General features: G+C 36.1%; 1 protein-coding gene across 8 annotated transcripts in view; it reads right to left on the bottom strand.

The window, feature by feature from the left end:
* Positions 1 to 19,730, bottom strand: part of PUM2 (pumilio RNA binding family member 2) — a 99,907-nt gene that overhangs the window by 18,909 nt on the left and 61,268 nt on the right. For 5 of the 8 annotated variants that reach the window (XM_042982440.1, XM_042982439.1, XM_042982438.1 and 2 more), the window contains 3 exons: positions 18,551 to 18,694; positions 18,144 to 18,434; positions 13,737 to 13,973 (listed from right to left, as the gene is read on the bottom strand). In XM_042982440.1, coding sequence (XP_042838374.1) covers positions 13,737 to 13,973; positions 18,144 to 18,434; positions 18,551 to 18,694 — 672 coding nt within the window. The remainder of the gene's footprint in view (positions 1 to 13,736; positions 13,974 to 18,143; positions 18,435 to 18,550; positions 18,695 to 19,730) is intronic. The other 3 variants (XM_042982443.1, XM_042982444.1, XM_042982441.1) reach the window with 2 other exon arrangements.

Here is a 19,730-nt window from a genome sequence, read left to right as displayed (position 1 = left end):
TAAAAGACAAAAACAGTGCAAGATTAAAGAAAATTAAAGAGTCATGACAAATGAGCGTCATGTGAGTCCCCATATCAATCTCTTTCCTAATCCTTTACTCTCTCCAGTCTCTCTCTGGCAAAGTTTGAATAAGTTGGCTAATTTATTTTTTATTGTGGTACGATATCATTGTTTCCTGACTTTGATCATTGTAGTTATATAAAAGAGTATTTCCTTATTTTCAGAAAACATACATGGATATATTTAATGGGTAACGGACAGACAGTATGTCTGCAACTTCCTTTCAAAAGTATCAAGGAAAAAAAAACTGGATGTGAAGGGGAATGAATATGCAGAGAGGGGGAGAGGAAGAGAGGAAATGAACGATAAAGCAAACATGGTAAAATAACATTTTGAAAATGTGGATAAAGGGTGTGCTGTAATTTTTTTTCCTGTATCAGTGTTACAACTTCCCCATTAAGTCTCAAATTATTCCAAAATTAATGAAAAACAACACACATATAGGCTATCTAGGTCATACCATTGCTAATGGTAGTCCATAAGCAGAGGTGTTTCTGCACCAAATGTGTTAAAGGGATAACCGTCTTCAATTCATCATTGACATCCACCCTTAGCATTTACACTTCTTAATCACTACTTGGCTAGGAATGTATTTTGGACAGGGAGATCTGTGCTATAATGTCACAGACGACTGGTCCAAATGCAGTATGCAGCTAGTCAGCCAGGACTCTTGGACAGAGCTCTTCACACAATAGTGTGCTGCCCTTTACATACTATTTGTGTAAGGATTTTTCAAGTTCACTCATGACAACCGAGTGAAGGCAAGCATCTTACAATAATCCTAGTAGAAATAATATGATTTTATAAGTTTTCATTAATTTCCTCGAGAAGTCTATTGTGTTAGAATCCTTCCTATTATTAATCAAAAACAAAAAAGATTATAAAATTACTGGGAAAAACACAGGGCAAGAAAAACAATGGTAACAACTGTAACAATCACAAAATAAATAAACCTGATTAATCTTTTCATTCTTTTCTAAGTCCAGAAAATTTGGAATGGCAGCTGCTTAACTTATCAGACCTGTGTATTCTTTTGAAAATACAGATTCCCGGAGACTTACTCAAAACCTACTGAATTACCCTCAGTGGATAATTTTTACTAAAAAAAAATATTCTGAAGGTTATTCTGAAGAAGAGTTTAGAGGCTAATGAATTAGAATTCAAGATTATTCAAGGATTCATTTTACAGCAGGTTGTTAACTACCAATATCAAATAGAAATGGTAATCCTAGATTTGGGGTCCTGAAAAGGGTACAACTACATATAGGCTACTAGACCGTGCTGGTTTCAGAAGACAAGGCTCTAGAAAACTCAGGAAATGGTAAGATGATAACCGAAGATGGCCAGTTAGTTGCAGCAGGCAAAGAATCAATGATACAGAGTGGTAGAAAAAAAGTCTAAAATGACAATCTAATTCCTCAAAGGATAATATTGGTCAGACCTTTTTGTCCTGAGTTCTGGCACATTTTAAATAGGGTTTATGGTTTCAAAATAATCAGTTTTTTTCACCTACCTGAGAAAGTCCATTTAATTACTTAATATTCATAAATAATACTGTATGTTAGACACTGAGGGTCCTTTAAAAAAGGCAGGAAACATTTATTGGGCATTCTTTTTTTTTTTTTTTTTTAATTTGATTCCTTTTTTTTTAAATTTTGCTTTGAAGAACTTTTTTTTTTTTTAATTTTTTTTTTTTTAACATTTATTTATTTTTGGGACAGAGAGAGACAGAGCATGAACAGGGGAGGGGCAGAGAGAGAGGGAGACACAGAATCGGAAGCAGGCTCCAGGCTCTGAGCCATCAGCCCAGAGCCCCACGCGGGGCTCGAACTCACGAACCGTGAGATCGTGACCTGAGCCGAAGTCGGTTGCTCAACCGACTGAGCCACCCAGGCGCCCCGTGGGCATTCTTTATTAGACACTGAGAAGTGAACTCTGCACAAAATGCTATATACTGTGTTGAATTGTGCCTCCCCCAAATTTGTCATTTTAAGTGACTCAGCTGGGGTAATCTGCCATAGCAACCCTGGGAAACTAACACAGATTTTGGTACTCATAGTGATGTGCTACTATAAAAAATGACTAAAAATGAAGAAATGACTTTGCAGTTGGGTAATGGGTACAGTTTGAAAGAATTTGGAGGTGTTCACAAAAAGCCTAAATTGATTGCCTTGAAGAGAGGGTTGGTAGAAACGTGGATATTAAAGGCAATTCTGATGAGGGCTCAGACAGATAAAAGGCACGTATCAAAAGCGGCTACCGTCTTAGAGAATACGTATGTTGTCATGAACAATGTTTGTAGAAATATGAATGCTATAAAGATGTTCCAAGTGAGGTCTCAGAATAAAATGAGAAACATGTTATTGGAAATGGGGAAACCCAACTGAAATGTGTTAAAAAAACAAAACTGGGTGAAAAGCAAAACTGGTGTGGAGATTTAGCTGAGATTTCCAAACAACGTGCTAAAGGTGTGGTCTGGTGTCTGGGCTGCTTATGGGTGAAATAAGATTAAGATAATTTGAAGAAGGAACTGTTTTTTTTTTTTTTTTTTTTAAGTTTATTTATTTGTTTTGAGAGACAGCATGTGTGCACAAGGGGAGGGACAAAGAGAGAGAATCCCAAGCAGGGTCCATGCTGTCAGCACAGAGCCTGACACGGGGCTTGATGCCACGAACCCGGAGATGCTGACTTGAGCTGTAATCAAGAGCTGGACGCTCAACCAACTGAGCAACCCAGGCACCCCTGAAAATGGAACTGCTAAGCAAAAGAAAACCAGCACTTGATGATCTGGAAAAGTCTTAGCTTATCTAGACAGAATGCTGAGAATGCAGAGTCAATGGGTGTAGATGGACAGCCCCTTGACATTAGTGGGAGACCAACAATGTTTTCAAGAATTTCGTATCTACAGAAACACTGGCAGCCTGGCCTGAAAGCGTTAGAGATGGGATGAATTAAGAACTACTCTGAAAGCAGAGCCACAGATGCAAAGGCTACAGGGGTTGGGCAGCAGTAGATGCAAAGGACAGAGCATCATGCCACAGGTGATTATTCTCAGGCCTTGAAACAAATGGAATTTGCCCTGCTGGCTTTCAGACCTGCTTGGCACTGTAAGTCCTTCATTCCTTCCAATTTCTCCCTTTTGCAGTGGGTATGTCTATCCTATGCCAGTGCTACTACTATATTCTAGAAGCAGATGATTTATTTCCTAAGTTTCATAGGTCTATAGATGCAGAAGAATTTTGTCCCAGGATGGACCACATTAGGCGTCTCACCTGACAGAGAAGATGAGATTTAGACTTGAGTCATTTAGATGAGATTTTAGACATTCAACTGACGACAGGATGGGTTACAATTCTTGGGGATGCTGGCTTGGAATTAATGTATTCTGCACGTGGGCCAAAGAGGAATTTGGGGTAACCAGAAGGCAGCCTATACTGGGTTGAACTGAGTCTCCCAAAAAAGTTTTCAATTCTTAACTCCTCGTACCTGTGAATTTGATTTTATTTGGAAACAGGGTCTTTGCAAATGTAACCAAGTTCAAATTAGGTCATACTGGATTAGGTTGGGCTCCTACCCAATGAGTGGTGTCCTTGTAAGAGAAGGAAAATTAGGACACAGACACACAGAGAGAATGCCATGTAATTATGTAGGCGGCCATGGGAGTGATGCATCTATAGGCAAGGAATGCCAAGGACCGCCAGCAACCACCAGAAGCTAGGAAGGAAGGACTGCCTCTTCGGTCTTCAAAATGACATGGTCCTAAAAACACCTTGATTTTATTTCTAGCCTCAAAGTATGAGACAATAAATTTGTGTTTTAAACCACCTAGTTGTAGTTTGTTACAGGAGCCCTAGAAAACTAATACATATGCTATACTGTTAACAACAGGACAAGGGACAAGGCTATTATCTCCATTTCACATGTGACACAACAGGCTTAGCAAAGCTACCTTATTCAAGATGAATAAATAATAATTAGACTGAGTTTTTTTTTGAAAACAATTATACCTGGATAATTCACTTAAAGCTTTTAATTATACCCCACTATACCTCATGAAGAACAGTATGACATTACATTCTTTTTTTTAAACTTTTAAACAATGTTTTATTTTATATTGAGAGAGTGAGAAAGAGAGAAAGAGAGAGAGAGAAAGAGAGAGAGAAAGAGAGAGAGAAAGAGAGAGAGAAAGAGAGAGAGAAAGAGAGAGAGAAAGAGAGAGAGAAAGAGCGAGCACGTGCGCCCACGCAAGAGAAGGGCAGAGAGACAGAGACAGAGACAGAATCTAAAGGAGGCTCTAGGCTCTGAGCTGTCAGCATAGAGCCTGAAGCGGGGCTTGAACTCACAACAGTGAGATCATGAACTGAGCTGAGGTCAGATGCTTAACCAACTGAGCCACCCAGGTGCCCCTGTCATATGACATTCTGAAATCTGGGATACACTTGACATAAGTGACACGGGGAATAAATCACATAAAATTTTTCTAGTGATTATTAGCTATATATTTGCAATATAAAGACACAAAATTTTACTGGAAAAAGATTGAGGCTTCAATGAGTTTAAAAACTAATGAGATTCTAATTAAGAGTGTATTCTCCCAGGGTGCCTGGGTGGCTCAGTCAGTTAAGCGTCCAACTTTGGCTCAGATCATGGTCTCATGGTTGGTGAGTTCGAGCCCAGTGTTAGGTTCTGTGCTGACAGCTCAGAGCCTGGAGCCTGCTTCGGATTCCGTGTCTCTCTCTCTCTCTTCCCCTCCCTCATTCAAGCTCTCCTTCTCTCAAAAATAAACATTTAAAAAAAAGTGTAGTCTTCCACACCATTTTAATAGGCTAATATAAAAAGCAAACAGCATGAAAATGTCAGGTGTTACCTTAAAGTTGTACATCTTATGACCACACATAAAGCAAACATTAGATGTAAACTATAAACCAAAATAAAAATCTGTTGTTTCCATTTCTATTGCTTGCAATTTTTTCTCTAAATGCAATTAAGTAACCTGACCTTTTAGCCTCTACTTAAGCTTAACTTTCCTAAAAATATAAAGAGGGAGACCATCACAACAGAAGATATTTAATAATCTTCCCTCATTCATCAAAGAGCATTTAAACAGACTGAGGGGCACCTGGGTGGCTCAGTCGTTGAGCATCTTGACTTTGGCTCAGGTCATGATCTCATGGTTCTGGAGTTCAAGCCCTGTATCAGGCTTGCTGCAGTCAGTGCAGAGCCTGCTCCAAATCCTGCCCCCCCCTCTCTCTGTGCTCCCCACCCCCCACTTGTACTCTCTCAAAAATAAATAAGCCTTCAAAAAATAAATAACCAGACTGAGCTCTTAACATATGAACTATAGTCTTCAGACTAGTATTACATCATTTCTATTACTAACTCATCTTGTTGATTCCCATTATTCTAACAAAAAGGCTAGTTTCTGTTTGGTTCTAAAAATTGCCTGAACTTTAATCTTTAGTGAAAACTACTTCTGTAACTGAACATGAGGACTCTTTAAAAACTATGCCCCCAAAATCATAAGTAGTGGGGTGAATTTCACTCATTGCCTCATATGGACATGTGGGTGCTAAGTATCTTCCCCGCACATCTCAAACCACCCTCACAGATATGACCTCATTTCCTCTCTCGTTAATACTTGTGGTGACAGTTAAGAAACCAATGGATTACATCTGCATTTCTTGTAAAATATTCCTGTTGTGATTTCATGACCAGCTGCCCTGAATGGGGTAAATGGAAACTGTAGGACCTGGGGTTTTTCTCTTAAAATCAGGATCACTCAGTGAGTTTATGCAATGTTAAGGTTTGCTTAATAAACTTGAGTATCAGGAAGAATAACTTTGATCCTAGACAAACATTATAGGCACACTGATTTTGTCTCTTGATGGGGCTGTTACTGTGGTGGGAAGAGGGCTGAACTGCAAACGGACTGTGAAAGATTTAACCCAGACAAAAATAAACCTAACCTAATGTCCAAAAACCAAACCAAATGTACACACACAAAAATAAAAACTCTACAACTGTCATAAGCCCTTTCAAAGTGCAGTATTCTAAACAGTATGATCCTATTAACACACTGAACAGAGAACACACTGACTGGAACAGCTAAATAATGCTTTAATGTAGAAATCCAAGTAGAATGTAAAATAATTTTTTAAACAAGTAGCAAGTGTCCCAGAATACATTCACCAATAAAACACAAAGAAACAAAACTCCTCAAATTCAATTACCCAAACATCTATTGAGATTTCAACATTCTTATAGTTGTGGCGAAAGGTCTGGCCTTTCTTGCTTCTAATCCAAAATAGCCCAGAAGTAACCCTAATATAAAGTGTGGTAAATTTGGTACAAAAAAACCCTGAAGGAAAGATGGTAATTCTAATGGAGAGAATCATTATATTTCTATAAAACAGAATTAAAATGCAATAAGGCAACAGAATTACAATCATTACATTGTAACCTCTGGTAGCCAGGTCTACATTCAACAAACACAAAACTACTACCTCCATGATGGTGGGTAGTTTGACTTGATGATGGGTAGTTTGACTTAACAAGTGGTTTTTTTGACTTAATACAATATCTCCAGTCAAGAAGGGTCTGGCATGTAGGTAGTCATTATTGTCTGAATAAATTAATAGGTAAAAATTCTGATCAGACACAAAAATTATAAAATGTAGGTCAATGAGGGGGCGCCTGGGTGGCTCAGTTGATTGGGTGTCAGACTTCGGCTCAGGTCATGATCCTGCAGTCTATGAGTTCAAGCCCCACATCGGGCTCTGTGCCGACAGCTCAGAGTCTGGAGCCTGCTTCAGATTCTGTCTCCATCTCTCTCTGCCCTCCCCCGCTCTCACTGTGTGTGTGTGTGTGTGTGTGTGCGCGCGCGCGCGTGTGTGTGTGTGTGTGTGTGTGTGTGTGTGTGTGTGTGTCTCAAAAATAAAATACACACACACACAATTTTGGGGTGCCTGGGTGGCTCAGTTGGTAAAGTGTCCAACTTTGGCTCAGGTCATGATCTCGCGGTTTGTGAGTTCAAGCCCCGCATCAGGCTCTGTGCTGACAGCTCAAAGCCTGGAGCCTGCCTCGGATTCTGTGTTTCCCCCTCTCTCTGCCCCTCCCATGCTCATGCTCTGTCTCTCTCTTTCTCAGTAAATAAAAGTTAAAAAAAAAAAAAAAAAGTAGGTCAATGAAACTACTCACAAAACAAACATTAAAAAAAAGGATTAATCTCAGCATAAATTAAGTTTATTACTATCCTATTTAAAACATCACATAAAGACTTTTATCTGTTTTAATTTAAAAACCAGTAATAAAATACTTGAAGAGACTACCGAAGTAAAAATTTAATTTGGATTAAAGGCCAATTGTTAGCAAGTAAAAAAGTATAAAGCAACCAATATAGTGACATTCAAACTCAGTTTTCCCATCAACTCACAACAGGCTAAGTTATATTTTACCAAAATTTTATAAATAAAGTTCACAAAAATTCTAAAGTTAGGGAGTAGGAAAAGACCCGTTATTTATTCAGAGAGATATTAGACAGAAATAGAAGCATTCTTTGAGAAGCAGTGCAACATCCTGTAATAAGCCAGAAAAATCTTGGGCTCAAGATTTTTGTTCTTTACTAACTTCATGACTATAAGCCAATTACTTAATTTCTTTGATGATAAAATTTGTATGTGTGTATAGTGTGAAAGAGAAAGAAGTCAAAGTTCACTTTACTCTATTTGGATATTTAATTGCTCCAGTCCCATTTACTGAAAAGACCACCATTCCCCAAATATACCAGAGCGGCCCACTGGTCACAAATCAGGTAAACCTAAAGAAGTAGGTCTATTTCTGGATCCTCTGTTCTATTCCACTGGCTTATTTATCCTTGTGGCAATACCACAATTTTAGTTGCCATAAGTTTATAATATATTTTGACATTAACCTGGATCTGTAAGATTGTCTGGACTACTCTCAGCTCTATCTTCCGTTTACATTATTTAACGTAAAGAAATTGTCAATTTCTTTAAAAAGCCTGAAAAATTATTGAGGCTGTGCTAAATCTAGTCATCAACTAGAAGAAAAGTGGTTTCTTTATAATACTGAGTCTTTCCACCCCCATACAAGGTATATCCATCCATTTATTTGTCTGCTTTAACTTCTCCAGTGTTTTACAGTTTGTAAAGATCTTGACCTTTTCACATTAGATTTGTTCCTAGGCACATTATAAGAAAACAATCACACATGAAAATATTTTCAATAACAGTCAATTTTCAACGTCACCCCATGAGACGTGTGCTTTCATTTTCAAAGATTATTTGGCTAAAGCTATAAATCTCTACTGAAGCACATCTGCATATATCTCAAAGGTTATATTTTTGATCCTATGTTTACTTAATGGACATTGTTTGGTGTATAAACAATGCAATGATGTAAATTCTAGGTGACACCTTGGTAGATTAAAATGTTTAAGGTGCATGAAGACTTATTTGCTACCTCAGTAATAAGAAAACAAGGTAAAAACTAATTGAGTGGGGAGATGAAATGCAAATGTGAAGGCCGACAAAAAGGAAAGCTTTAAAAGGACAGTAAACAATGATACACAATCAGCAAAATTAAAGAAAAGGCTCAATTTGGGAAATATCAAGAGGAAAAGAGTATATAAAAACATATACAAAAAGAAATCTGACTTTTCTACTTTGTCTCTCATCTATAAGCTTTTATCCCCCTCTCCCAAACTTTACACAATAGCAAGCAGAGTTGAGATAAATGGAAGGCAAGAAGGTAGGAAGGAAAAAAGGCATTAGGGAGATGACAGAGGACAAAGTCAAAGGTTCATAGGAAGCCCCCAGGGATCCAGGAACTAAGAGTTAAAAAGGAAGTGTGAACTGGAATAAGGTCATGTGTAAATTATGAATTATTTCTTTTCAAGGTGCCTCTCTCCCTGTGGGTACTATTGGAAATTTCAGTGGGATAAAACTCCCCCCACCTTTTTTTTGTTATGGCAAGACTGGCTTCTGCATATTTAATGTCAACAGAATTCCTACAATCATTGTGGTAAGTAAAAACTGTTGCCACATATTTCCAAATTGTTCACCTCCTCAAACCTGGTACTTTAAAGAAGCACTCCCAAATTACTCTGATGCTGAACCATGGACTCAGATCAAGTATTTGCTAGCTCTAAACCTGAGATTATCTTAACTGAACTAACTGGTGATAATATTCTCACTCATTAGAACCACAAAGTCAAAGATAATGTTATTAAAGGATAATGAATAAAATATAAGGGCAACAATTAATCACTGTGATCCCAAATTAGACCTAAGATCAATAAATTTGTATACAGAAATGAAACAAAATAAATTCTTCCATACAAGTAGTAATTTTGGAATTTCTTCATAGAATAGTTTATACCCATCAATGAATAAAAATGACTTTTAGAAACACCAGAGGGTTTGAAGCAATTTAGTTTACATCGCCATGAGCACCTGTAAATGTTCTGTTGCGAACTGGATATGCTGCTCTAAAGCCAGTTCCTGAGATGCCTGCCTTATGATTAACACATATTCTTATTTCATGAAGTAGATAATATATTTGGACATTCTCAAGAATAACTAATGAGAAAGAAAGGATCTAGAAGTTTAGTAATCTTATTATATACAACTTTAAAAATACATTAACTGACGCCACTGTGAGGTACACAGTTTCAAAGACTGATTAGAATACTGTTTATATACTTTGTGTAAAACTGTTCAGTTTATTTTAGAATAGCGTAACAGAAAAAGCAAGGATAGTATCAGGAGTCAGAATGGTGTTCTAGCCTCAATTCCATCATTCGCTGGTTTGGGCAAGTCTCTTGGGCACATAAGACCTATACTTTTCTTATCTCTAATGAGCATATCGCTCAGCCAGTCTACCTTAACAATTAAGATGAAATGAAATAATGAATATGAAGGTGCTTTAGAAAACTATTCAAATGCTACTGAGTTACAGGCAATTTGTTACTTAAAAGATAATAGTACTTTCAGTAAAAACTTCAAAATAACTTACATTGTTTTCTGCTTTAAGTTTTAAGGACCACATACAAAACTCAGAAAAATTGCACACAGCCTTAAAACCGATTGGGTGACACTTGTTTTAATTTTTATTTAAACATTTCATTCTAAGAGAAGGAGCTGACAAAGTCTACCAAAGTTTGGCAATTTTAAGAGAGGCTGACATCTACTTAATAGGAAAAACGATCCTAACAATTTTATTCTGTTTTTAATATAAAAATCTTCTGTGATCAGAAAATAGGTTATAAAATTTTCTAATCCATAACAAGCTAAAGCACTGAATTTGATTGCTGAATACATGACATTAATGAATTTTCAGAACTGACAGTCCCCTTTCAATAAACTGAATTTCATATAGTTCAAAGCTTGAATTACACTTATTCATACCCTTAAGAAAAACATCAGTCAGCTCAAAAATGAAGAGGTACAAGGAATAAGCCATTATTTTGTCAAGTCGTAAATTAAATAAAAATACAGAATGTTGCTTTATATGCAGGAAATCCCATGTCAATCTAATAATGATGAGCATAAAGACGAGAGTATCAGAAATCAGTAACATGTTTTAGATCAATGTAATATGAGAAAATAATTCACTTAACCTTGAACACTTAACTTGAAGCCCAGAATGACACTACTCTTTCCATTTCAAGATAAAAACCATTAATTTTAAATTTCTTCTTTTTCTTTGCTCTTTCCCACTTGTTTCTGACTCCCTATATTTTAAGTGCTGCTTTTAAAAAGTTGTCCTTAAGAAATAATAATAATAGTAACAAAAAGTTGTAGTCAAATGGAGCCAATCTGAAGGGTGCCAAATGGCCAAATATGGTAAAATTTTTGGATAAAAAAAAAAAGTATAAAATTGATGTCTCCCAGACCGCAATGGACTGAAATCCCAAAAGCTATTAATTTACAGGTAACAATGATGATTAAAAGAACACAAGTAAGCTGTTAGTGTATCAACTCATTCTCAAAGTTAGAAAATAAAGATTCCAAGCATTATCCTGACTCCAAATGAACTATGTATTTTCAGTGTAACCTCACAACTCATGAGGGAAAATTTTTTTAGAGAAAAGTTCCAGCTCGTAAATGCAGAAGGTATGACAGAATTAGAGAATCACCATTTTTGCAAACTCATAAAATAGGCAACTATCCGAAGGCTGCTAAGCCCATCAAGTGGATCAGGCTGACAAGCTCACAACGGAGACAACCAGATACGTGGAGACAACCAGATACGTATCTCCTGATAACGTGCAACACTAAGAATACAGAACACTATCTTGCCCAAACTAGCAAACAACAACCAGACCATGCCTCTAGATTTAATTCTGTTTTCTAGAAACAGACATGCAAATTCATTTCCACAGGCATTTCCTAAATCAGCTGCCTTGATAACTTGATTCATGAAGAAATCCATCTGAAGGATATACAATTTAAGTATTTTCTTAGACCAGAAAGCATGTAAGTCTTGCATTATGATTCAATCAGATGAAAGCAAAGGATAGATTACTTCTGTGAACACTATGTAAAGAGCCAATTTATGAAATCTATTAAATTATTTCACCCTGGCATGGTCTATACAGTCCTTGTTAACAACATTGCCAGTCACACTACAACTAAAACTAAAGGAAACTGGGAGATCACAAAAGAAAATCACCTACAGATAATTCCAATCAGAAGTGTGTTAAAATACCAGATTTCCAGCTGAAGCTAAACCTATGGAGTTTTAACTCTGGGTACAAAAGTATCAGGCTATAATACAGAAATGCTGGCCCAAGTGATGATTATTTCCCATAATTGATGAGAATTTCTTCCCTAAGCATCTACACAGCTGGGTTCTTTATAGTCTAAAGAAAAATATCTTGATTGCTGTTTAATTATAGAGACAGATCTAAAAATTTTATTTTTTTTTAATATATTTTTTTTATTTTTTGGAAGAGCACAAGCAGGGGAGGGGCGGAGAGAGTGGGACAGAAGATCTGAAGCAGGCTCTTCGGTGACAGGCTGACAGCAGCAAGCCCGATGTGGGGCTCCAACTCACGAACCGCAAGATCACGACCTGAGCCAAAGTCGGACACTCAACCAACTGAGCCACCCAAGTGCCCCGAAAAATTATGTTCTAATTTTTAAGCAAGTTATGTAGAATAACTAATGCCATTTTTACAAGCTCTAAAGCACAACATAAGCAGTAACAGTTGACAGGAATCTGATCTGAAACTTACCTATAAAAAAATGACAGGACATGACAAATATAATCTTAACAAATAAAACACAAAACTATTATGAAAGTCCTATTCTTAGGTTTGTTATGTTCCAAATATTTGTGTCCATTTCAAAGTTTCAAAGGCATATCTTACATGGGGGTGGTGGAAGTGAGTGGGTCTGAGTAGAAATAACAGAAATCAGGAACTGATCAGCCTTATGACCAAGAAGAGATGATAAATGAAGGTGTCAGGCTAAAAACTGGTAAATTTACACAAATAGTGTACAGCAGATCTTAGGACACCTCCCAAATAAATTAATCAATTGTATATATTTAATATCCACAAAAGAGCAAAGACCCAGAATTTGGGGCACAGGACCAGTCTTTCAAAATCTAGGCCACGTCACACTGACATATATTTACACGATGATCACTACAAAAGATCCCTTTGTTACATGGACATTTATGTATTAATGAGCTGTAGGAAAAAATAGCTATACCTTTATGATGGGGGAGTCAAATATAATCACTAACTTATATTTGCTAACAACAGCAACATTACTTTTTAAATTGCAAGCTGATTTAAATCTTTCCAAGCACATAAAAATCAAAAAAAGGAATCTCTGTTTTAATTAAGGCAACTAAAATTATAAAAATCCAAAATCTACTTTCAATGAAATACTTTCCTTGAAGAGATAAGGATTCATACACAGCCTGATATTCAAAATCTCTTCAAATATATGCTGCTAACTACATGAATAAATACTTCCTGGAGAGGAAAAGGGGTAACCACCAACTCAATAATCTTGGGGTGGGGGCAATTTTAATATAAAGATATAAACAAAAGTCCTAAATACTCCAAATCAAGGATATAACAAACCTAAAACATTTTTTTCTTAAACTAACGACGTATTCAAAAGTATATGGACGAAACCGATAAGATTCTCTAACTCACAACCATACTAAATTCATATACCCTGATACACCCTTTGGTAAAATGGCCAGGCATTCAAAGGCCAAAGCAAAAACCATTGTAGTAAACTATCTCAAGTTTGAGAACTATGTGACTAATGTTTCCCTTTAGATGTGCAAAAACTTTCGATAGTGAAATTTCTTTTACTAACATGTTTCAACAGTTGACTTTTCAGATGATCTAAAACACACACAAATCAAAAGCACAGACAAGAAAAAACACACCACTGTATTTCATAAAAGGAACATAAGATACAATAGGGGTCTTTACCTTACTGTACATTAGACCCTCACTTTGAATTTTCACGAAAGTAGAACTTTTTCAAAAGGCTAGTATCTAAAAGCAAAAGCAATTTGGCATGTTTTATCCAACATTAAATATTTTACACATATTATAAACACACACACAAACACACTTACATGTATACATACAAATAAAAAGGGTTTTGTTTTTTTTTTTTTACCTAAATGCAAACTGGATGAGGATCCATGTGATGAAAGTGATGGCGGTGGCGTAAGTGAATGTCCTGGAGTTTGGCTTGGCAGAGGCATGCCTATTGGACTTGGAGAGGAGGAAAATCCCAGACTATTGTAAAATGGTTGCCCTATGGGTGCTAGGCTGCTACTAGATCTTTTGTACAAGTCAGAGCTAGTAGATAGAGACTCTCTCCTTGTGGCACTACTACTTGCAGAACTGCCAACTGAAGAAGAAATAAAAAAAACCCTAATTACATACAGTGTTAACTGAATAAAACCTATCCCCAACTCTTGCTGGGAAATAACAGAAGTGATCACAATAATTACTTTTAGAAACATTATGGGGAAGATAATTACTGTGATAACTATATAAACTGACTTTCATTAATCATAAAAGGGTATAAATGCACCCCAATAAAGTAACCAGATACTTAACAGAGCACTCATATGTTTATTATTTCACACGTATTTACCATTGACACATATGATTACTGTGCTTTAATACCCTGGTATGATTTATAAACCCTACAATTGTAAGGTGTCTGCTTTAGGAGACGCTAGAGATTAAATTCCAATAACGTTAAATTTTGGTAGTGTCCTAATCTCTGGAATCAGTTTCTTAGACTTCAACTCAATGCCAAGAAAGTATTACACTGATAAATAGATTATTAATACATTTCCCTCACCATTCACATTTAATTTGGCTTCTACCTTGTGTTCAAACCATAGTCCTTTAAGTCCATATTGGCCCGAATATCAGTCAGTTGTGAAATACAGATGGTAACTAACTTCTCAGCACTTTTCAAATTACACATTCTCCCTATCCATCAGCAACTAAGTTACAAAATATATATGAAAAAGTAAACTTCCTTTTAGACAATTGATGGCTTTCATTACTGTTGTCACAACCAAAGACATGCTTTCACTTACCCCTCAGGATCTCCATCTCCCATTCCAGAGATTCTACTACTGGTCTTATGAGCCTTTTACTCAAGTGAAGACAAATCAGCCTTTTTTCCCCCTCAAATACACAATTATCTCATATCACATACCTTCCTAAACTACATACTGAATTCCTTTTACTTAATCCCAAATTCAACCCTTTAGTCCTTTTTTTCCTTAAGCACTCTACAAAATCATTTTAAAAAAATGGCAGAACCACATTGCCATGTAGCCATGCATACTCAAAAAAGTAATCAACATATCCGGATAATCAGTCTTTACCAAGTGTTTAAAAGGGCTGTCCAAAACTCCCACATCTTAAGTCTCACTTATAGCCCACATTTTCAAGTGCTTCTTTCCTATTTCTAAACACTAGCCTTTTTTTGGTTTGTTTTTTAACTGAGTATCTTTTATAGCGAAGGGAATTTCGTATTAGATTTCTTAACCTGTCAGGTTTTTAAAGAACAAGCTCTATATTCGGACCAATATGGTAACATTTTTAAAGAGAATTTTAAAGTTTCTATTAGGTCTTGGTTTTCTAATCTCAAGTCAATTATAAATAGGTCATTAGAGCACAATGAAAAATTAAGAGAAAAATTAAGCAGAGAACATAATGGGTAGACCAAGTTAAGCTTATAATACAGATAGCAAACAATTACATTGGTTTTCCCAAATTCAAGACTCTTATAAAGGAAAAACACAAGGCTCACACTACTGTATGAGGCAAAATATTAAAACACTAGTAAACCTTTAATACCAGCCAGTGTGGTTTCTGAAAGACTGATATGTTTTATAGAAAACTGCACATTTTAAGGTATCATCTAATAAGAGAACACTATGTAACTATATGCATTTTAGTAGCAAAACCAAACAAACACTCACGTGACAAGCACCTCTTCTAGAGTTGCTTTTGGCAAAACTGTAAATACATGCTACGTTAACTATGCTAATTTAAAAGGACACTGTCAAAGTGATTGTTCTAAATACAGGGCTACACTTAAAATTCCTATTTATTTCAGAAAACAATTTGACTGACAAGGAAAAAAACAACAGCTCTCTAATAAGAGCAGTAGCACTGTCATTTCCCTGGCAAATAACCAAAGAAACCATAGTTTTGACACATGAAATAGTATCTTCCTCCAAAAAGGAAAGGCCAAGCCAAACGTTTAAAAGTAATTCAGAAATAGCTTTATTTTAATCCTAAACAAGCTGGCTCCTTAACTTTTACTATATGCCTAAATTATCTGCAACAGTGCAACTGTGAAATATGAAAACAAAGGATACCTAAAAGATCTAAAAGGCTAGACCAACAGCGGAGTCACTAATCATTTATCAACTATATATAACATGTTAAATTTCAAACTTTCAATTGTAACAACACTTTCTAAGTAATGGGTCATAGAAGGGTTGATTTAATTACCATATTACAATGGCTAAGCTTCCTAACTGTGTTATATAAGGTGGGGTATAACACTGGTAAGTGTTAATAATTGCATCATATAGGTAAGAGAATGACAGTGTACAGGATTCTGTATGTGTATATGTGCACATAACCGTACTATCATTTTAGATTTCATACAGGTATGGGATTGCCATCATATGAAACGGCAATGGGTAGGCTTCTTTTAAGAGTACCCTTGTGTAGCACTTGAATGAACTCTCACAAAATGTCCAAGAGGAAGGGGAAGATGATAAGACTTTTACTGGCATCCAGGGGTGGCAACTGCTAATGTCCTCTGAAGCAAGGTAAAACAGAGGTATATACAGATTGGTAGTCAAAATTAAGTAGCAATGTTTATAAATAAGGGAGGCATGAAGAAGACCAGTTTTGGGGAAGGAGGCATCTGCAGGAAACATTTGTAGGGAACAAAATGCTCATGCCAACCGGTTCCTGAATGCTGGGGGGAATGATCCTAACAACTGAGAGACAAATGAGAATTTGAAAGAAGTGGATAAGGGGGTCTACAAGTCCATCCCAGACCATCAGTGACATATATTATTACAAAAGGGGAAATGAGGTTTATCAAAGCTCTTCTCTATTTTTCCTGGATTATTTAGAGTCTATAATCTCTAGTTTAGAAACTAGTCATTCCTACAAAGTTTATCTTTTAAGTTATATGTTCTTACAATTTTCTTCAGCATGTTGGATATTTGGAGAAAATGCTTGTCAACTGTATTAGGAACAAAAAATGAGTCCGATGGGAGTGCCTGGGTAGAGGTAAAAATACCGAACTCCAAAAGGAATGAAAAATTCAAGTAGGAAAATTAAAAGATTGAAGACTCTCCAAGTTCATTAGATTTTTCCCTCAGAAGTTCTTGTGCCCATTCTTTAGGTAGTTTGGTGTTAGGCAAGTATGATATTTCCCTATTGCATTTCATTGTAGCACAAAAGGATTCTGCTTCTACAAGTTTATAGCAATTTTAGATCATTCCTCTTACAAATATGAATGTTGAAAGTTCAGAAGTCACTTCCTTAGAAAACCAGCAAACATACTTAATAACAACTGGCCCATGTTAGTTTTGCCATTTTCCACACCAGAAAAGAAAATAACTTAATGTGGTGGGAAAACAGACGAGAAGCAGGTATTAAAAGATTCTATGACTTTACTAAAAATAGAAAACCTCTTGCGATCTGAATAAACTGCCCTACCCCTCATGAAGAAAAGGCTGCCAATTAATTGTACCAACAGAACTAGGGTTTCCTGAACACTCTGGAAACTTCAGAGATTGATAACACAGGTATGTCAACAGGAAGTCAATGTGGGCCTCTTCTGATTTCACCTGGTCATTTCTCAGTTACAAAATCAGTTTGTGTGGGTAAATTATTTATTTTGTGAAGCTATTTTAAATTTAAAAATTTTAAGTATTATGTATATAACTAGGCTATGGAAGAAATATTCTTTTAGAAGAATTTTTAATGATAAAGGCTAAATTATTTAGTGTAGAAGATAAGCGTATTGGTAGTTTCTTAGGGGCCTCTGACCAGAATATTTCACTGTATTTTAACTTTATATATTATACCTAATAAAACCATAATGAATGACTAGCATTTAATAAGAATAAAACATCTGATAAAAACAAAAAAGACTATTATTTTAAAACACTAGAAATTTAAGGTGGCAAAATATTTACTTCCTCAAACATTATTTTGTACATAAAAAGGAAGAACTAGTAATCAGCAAACAAATCTTAATAAAAAAAAAATTATAATTCTTAAAGCCAGGGGAAAATGTATTATATCTGAGTAAAAGATGGGCTGCTTGAAGTGAGCTAAACATTCATAAATGCTTAAAGATCTGCAGCCGGTAGTTTTCTTCCTACAAAATTAAATAAACCGGTATTTTATTCCTGTCCTTTCTACACTATAAGCTATTATTTATCTTCATATTGAAAACAAACATATACCTCATGTCCACTTAGCAGAGTACACTCATCTTAAAAAGGCAACTTACCTGACGAACCAAATCCACTGAGGGCTGAGCCTATAGCAGCACCCAGAGAGCTACTGCTTCCAAAGCCAAGCGATGTACTTCCAGGCTGGCCAGGTCCGTGAGAAAATAAAGAACTGCTCTGGGAGCTACTAGTCAAAGAAGTGCTCCCGTAAAATGAATTCGACTGCAGATTCGTGCTCGGCGGCTGCTGCTGCTGCTGCTGCTGCGGTGGCTGAGTGCCAATTGGCCGAAAGAGACCGTTTGTGCTGCCGGTAAGACTATTTGCAGTTCCTCCAGCTGCTGCTGCTGCTGCTGGAAAACAAATTTCAGACACTTCTTGAAACCACCAAAAAGACTACTCTCTGTTTTTAAAATATCTCAAATAACACCAGAAAAATATTATCCCTGAAAACATCAGTTACACTTACCAGCTTGTGCTGCTGCTGAACTAATTAAAACGGGTGTCGGAGCCATTAAACGAACTGGAGCTCCAAGGCCAGTTCTTGCTCCGGGGCCAACCACTAAGGCACCAGTCTGATCATAATAGGCAGTTGGAGCTAGTACTTGATAGCCTAGATAATATTAAAATAAATGTTTACTAATGAAAACATTTGCTATAGAAAACATGCATATTTATTTCCCCCACATTTGTCTTTATCAACCACAAAATATAATTATATACAATATGAAATCCTTAAATAATCATGATATGAGAAGTTAACACATTTGAGAAGGTATTACTTACTAAATGTATGAAACTGTAATAGTGTGTAAGTAAAACTGTTTTCTCTAAATTTTAAGAGATGCCTTCCATTTACAAACCACAAAATAACAAGGTACATTCTTTGATATGTAACTATAGGCCATCAAGCACTGATATTTGAAAAATATTACCTATTAGTTCTGAGAAGAGGATGGAAAGACTAAGGGATGTGAGGTGGTCAGAACACTAGAAGAATGGTTTATTATGCAATTTTAATAAAGTTCTAAACCAAGGGATTCATTAACAGCATTCCCTCAGCTTTTCCTTCGTAAGCATCCATTTAAAAATCATGATATAAAGATACCTTAAAATCATAAGGTTACACTTTTTGTAAAGGTTCTCAAGTGAAAATCTGAATAAAAATCATACAGGAATTAGTTTTATAGCCTTAAGCACAAGGCAGGTGATAATCTGCACTATTCAGAACTACAGAAGCTTTTCTCGGGAGATTCCTTATCTTAACTACAGAACAAAAAGTAACTATTTTGAAGAGAAAAGTGACTATTTTGCCAATTCTTCCAGGGGTAATATATAACAAGTACCACTCTAGATGCACAGGAGAGAATTTAACTACACACAGGAGATACTTTTAAGGCAGAAAAGCTTACTCCTCTCCCAGAAGTCATGTTAAGAAAGTCTATCTTACACAGGACAAGGACTCAGGTTCAACATTCAGACAACCATTCGCAAAAAGGTACTGATAATTTTAAGTTTAAATACCACCTTCACCGCCAAGACTAACAACACTTTCACATGCAAAGGTTGTTTTTAATTAAATATGGTAATTCTGTTTTTGCAATTAGTTTCATTATAAATGGATATAAATTAGAAGAACTAGCCGAACA

Source organism: Panthera tigris, chromosome A3, assembly GCF_018350195.1.
Source record: "Panthera tigris isolate Pti1 chromosome A3, P.tigris_Pti1_mat1.1, whole genome shotgun sequence".
Lineage (NCBI taxonomy): Eukaryota > Metazoa > Chordata > Mammalia > Carnivora > Felidae > Panthera > Panthera tigris.
The sequence above is the reverse complement of the archived record's forward strand: the minus strand, read 5'-3'. Positions and strand labels throughout refer to the sequence as shown.